Genomic DNA, 4798 nt, shown 5'->3' with positions numbered 1-4798 from the left:
TCATCAAATACACCCCTTTTGAGAGTTGCTGAAAAGAGACATGTAAACCTTTTAATATTTAGATATAAGAAGATGTGATATGCCTGCCAATGAGACAACTATCTATCATAGCCTTTGTTTGGTTTTTGTTCCCATTTTTGTTGACTTTGTTGTGCTTTGTAAGTGGTATAGTGGTATATATTACTAAAGACCAGCTTTAGTAGTATAGGTCATGTATACATGTACATATTTCCTTGAGAGGACCTATGGAGAACATGTGTATATAGTGTATATATGTTTAAAGTGATACAAGAAATTCTTGGTGTTCCTTAAAGGAAGTATAATACATACAGAAGAAGAAGAAGTGGTCATTATAATGTATTGTTTTTGAAAAGAGAACAATACTGGTACAGTTTATAATAAAGTGTTTAATTCACAAGAACTTATCTAACAGTAAATGTAATAATTATTTCATTCAGGACAGAAGACTTCCATTTTCTTTTGGCAAATAATAACAATATCACAATACTCAAAATCAAAACCTGCAGTTCAGTAATACTATTTCTTTCTTATCAAACATAATAAGGGAATACAAAACAAAAATGGCACACTCACTTGCCTTCTCAATGCCCACTTGTTATGTTCATGCAAGATCAGATAGAATACAGTGCTTAATTTTCATATTATAAAATTAAATTCACATAAAAATGCAAATCACACAAAAAGAACTGTTTTTACTAGAACAATTTAAATAGGCAATTTAAAAATAAACATTACATAATCATCAATAGTAAGCTCAAATAATTAATCTTTGAATTACATAGAAATGAAAAGTAAATTTGGGGTAAAAAACAATGACAGACTAAACCAACAATCAAAGTGCTTGTGAGCTCTGAAGGATATAGATTTCATTCATTTTGTAATGGGAAGTTATACTTAATATTGGCAGGCATTGACTTGTCCAACTAAAATTATGGACAAAGAAAGATAACTCCAATTTTAAATATTACATTATGCACCATGCACAATTTAAGTAATTTTTTTATGAGTATGGTTAAACTCATTCACATATTTTTGAACTCTAATATCATATCATATATTTCATTGGTTGATTTTTTAATGTTTTTGGAAATGATTTTAAACACCCCTAGAAGTGGAAAGAACGTGTAATGCTCAATGCACTATATCAAAACAGTGGTTCAGTCTGGAAAATAAATTTAGTGTTTTTGATTGTATGGATATGATCTTCACCTTCAAAATAAAACATGTCTATGTGTCGAAATATATATTTATGTGTGTAAATGTGACCTTTGCTTAGAGTTACTCTAAAAAAATGTGATTTTATTTTTGTCTTTGGAATGTTAAACATAATTGAAGAGTAGATACATTTACTTCTTTGTTTAACTGTAATGAGTAATTGTATTAATATACAGTAAATACAATAAACATGATATGCATGATTGAACATATGACAAATATTAAACAAAATATTGATAATCTACCAAAATACAACACTAGAAAAAATACATCTTCTTTCCAGTGTAAAGACTAGAAAAATTCTTTGTAGAACCAACAACATGAAAAGTGGACAGCCAAGGCTCCGTGTTGAAGGCCGTACTTTAACCTATAATGGTTTAATTTTTAAATTGTTATTTGGATGGAGAGTTGTCTCATTGGCACTCACACCACATCTTCCTATATCTAGATAAAACTTCTTAAACATTAGTTCAATAACAAAACATAAGGCCTAAGGGTATTCAAACTGCATTGAAACAATCAATACTATATATTGATGAAAAAGAAAACAATTTAAATACCAACATATCTTTTAAAATACCTATACTAATCAGAGATCAACTTTCCTTCATATGTATTCAAGGGAAGACAACTGTATTTTTCTGGGTTATTTTTTCTGAAGGCTGAATGTAGACTAATAAATCTTCAAATCTCTCAGTTTGAAAGTGAGTAACGGTAAAGAAGTTGATACATGTAGGTATGAAGATGGGGTTTGTCCATATATGTCAAGCTTCAAATGCCTTTCATCAACAATGATTTTTAATGATATTGTCCAAGTTTAAAAATATTTTTCAATAAAGAAAAATCATAAATATAAAGCAATCCCATCATTTTATGTTGTTAACAATATAATAAATAATTAAATGATCACTAAAACAACTGATTTTAACAAATACATTGATCTTTTTCACTGTCCTTCTTATCCTGAAGGGAGATAACTTGAACATTACTTGGTAAATTTGTTGGAGCAATGAAAGGTGTCATCATGGGTTTGGAGTTTTTCAGCTTATGAGCCAATGTCATAAAGATGGCTTCAACATGATTGGCCTTTTCATCATCCTTTGCAGAGGTTTCAAATAAAGGCATACTATGTGAGTCTGCAAATTTCTGAGCTAAATTTGTATTTATAGCAACCTTAGCCTTCATATCACACTTGTTACCCACTAGAATTCTGGGTATTTCCTGATTCAGGTTATGTCGATCACATTCTTCTATCCAAGCTGGCATACTCTCAAATGAACTCATTTTTGTGACATCATAAACAAAGACAACAGCATGGACATTTCTGTAATAGTGTTGTACCATAGATTTACGAAATCTTTCTTGACCAGCTGTATCCCAAAGTTGTAGCTAAAATAACAAAGAAAGTATTTAAAAGATAAGATGTACAATCTTGTTATTATAATTATAAAATGGCACAGATTTAATTCAGAGTAAAAATAAAGGTTATGTCAATAAAAGACAATAGCACGCACCAATAAGCAGTAAATTTACTATTGTCATTACCTAATTTTTTTGTCAGGTGTGGATCCAGCATTTTATCATAAAGTGAGACCTGGTAGACCAACATTTGGTGTGAATCGCTTGTAATCAAAGTGCTTTTTAGAACTGAACGGTAAAGATTGCTTCAATTTATCAGTGGGAAGTAAAATTAATTATTGCATTGGTTGTAGTTGATTTAACAGCAAATCTGAACAAAGGAAGTGACTCCAATTTTTATTAAAAGATTATTTTAACAATGACATCATTCTATATAAATTTAGAACAGATATTAGATTCCTGCATTTTGCAAAAGTTATGTAATATTCTTCTTAAAGACTACAGATAGTTATGTTACTTGATCAATATAAGTTAAATGGGGAACATTTGCTGCCATTTAGCGCAAGTTAACTTGCATTTTAACCCTCATATATATAATAAACAATATGCTAAATGAATGATTGCACACAGATTTTTTTTTTAAAATGTTGTCATAAGCAAAACTATCTTAGATATGAAATTAAGCGAGATACTGGAAGGGACCAGTTAATTGGCCATTTGGAATCTAAAGAACTGTGGGAAATTTTATTGTTTGTACCCAAAATTGTAAATAAAGTCCCATCATTGACATTGGTTAAACCAATAATAAATATCCATTGTTGATTCCACTTTAAACCAATCACAATTCTTTGGTGTAGACTTTTCAAAAATATTACTAAAAACACATTAGATTCTGAAACAGCGAAATTATATACATAATAATAACAGTAAAAAATTCAATAAAAAAAAAAATAAAAAATCTGGAAAATTTTCCCAAAATTTTCATTGTACTATTGAACTCAAAATTGTTCAAACTTTTTTATGTCATGTTTTGAATTCCTGCATCTGCGCAGAATTCTACAATGTACTTCCTTTTTCCGGTCTCATTTGCATTAAATTTTGAGTAAAATATATATTTATCAGTCTAGTATAAAATAGGAAGGAACGCAATATCAATTTCATTTTTAATAATACACCTTATCGCTATTTGTCTGCCTTTACTGGATATCAAACAGGTTCCTGTAAAATTTTGATGTCATAAAACAAAATATCTGATGCCACAATTAAAAAGTGATTGTGTTTGATGTCTTAAGTTCAAGCGGCCCAGTCAGCCGGGATTTGCGATAAGGTGTATTCCTTGTTATGAAAAAACGTTACCTAATGATAGCGTTTCTTTGTTTACATTGCATATGATGTCATAACTTAAATAACGTCACAACTAAAATCTCTAACAACAGAACCAAAATTGGAAACATTACGGTATTTCTGTTTTGAAACTGAGACTAATATAACACATATGTGTTATAGTAGTCTCAGTTTGAAATAAAGATATGTTTGAACTAAAAAAAAATCATACAGACTTCGTCCCCTTTCGCAGGTAATGCCTGCCTCATATTAGGTAACTGAACTTGAAGGATATGTCATTTCTCATTTATTAATATTATCATTTACTTTAATTTGTTCCTTGTCAACTTCTACCATTCGCTCTCTGAAGTCAACACCAATGGTTGCTTCTGTTTTATCTGGAAATTTTCCACAGCAAAATCTGTATGTCAAACATGTTTTACCAACATTAGAGTCTCCTATAACAATGATTTTGAAAATTCTCTTTTGTGCTTGTTTTTCAATGACTGTAACAGATGATTCAAATTGTTCTTCGTGTGTATTGTCAACAGCCTTAGAGTTTGATAATGGTTCCATCATGTTGCAATGGTTATTTGATCATGTGTGTAACATATTAGATATATTGGGAAATTGTATATTTCATTGTTTTCCTAAATTTTTGACACATTCCAATTATTCGTCGTAGCTTCTTCAGTGTCAAATAAAAGCTTGATAATTGTATTGAATATAAGTTAACAAAAGCGTTTTACTGATTTTTACGATGTCATTTTCCATGCTCCTTTCCTTTTAAAATATTTGATATTAGAGAATAATTTATTTCTAAAATTTGACTTAATATCACATTTTAGTACATTATTTTCTTCTATTCAAGCCTCGAAAT

The 4798-nt window shown here is 29.5% G+C and overlaps 1 protein-coding gene across 1 annotated transcript; it reads right to left on the bottom strand.

Moving 5' to 3' along the window:
• Positions 1-389: 389 nt before the first annotated feature.
• LOC134696745 (putative Ras-related protein Rab-33) lies at positions 390-4636 on the bottom strand. The gene is made up of 2 exons (XM_063558677.1): positions 4246-4636; positions 390-2625 (listed from the first exon to the last, which is right to left on the bottom strand). The coding sequence occupies exons 1-2, from the start codon at positions 4495-4497 to the stop codon at positions 2161-2163; spliced, it is 717 nt and encodes a 238-aa protein (XP_063414747.1). The 5' UTR covers positions 4498-4636; the 3' UTR covers positions 390-2160.
• Positions 4637-4798: the final 162 nt, after the last annotated feature.

Source organism: Mytilus trossulus, chromosome 14, assembly GCF_036588685.1.
Source record: "Mytilus trossulus isolate FHL-02 chromosome 14, PNRI_Mtr1.1.1.hap1, whole genome shotgun sequence".
In the NCBI taxonomy this organism is placed as follows: Eukaryota; Metazoa; Mollusca; class Bivalvia; order Mytilida; family Mytilidae; genus Mytilus; species Mytilus trossulus.
The sequence above is the reverse complement of the archived record's forward strand: the minus strand, read 5'-3'. Positions and strand labels throughout refer to the sequence as shown.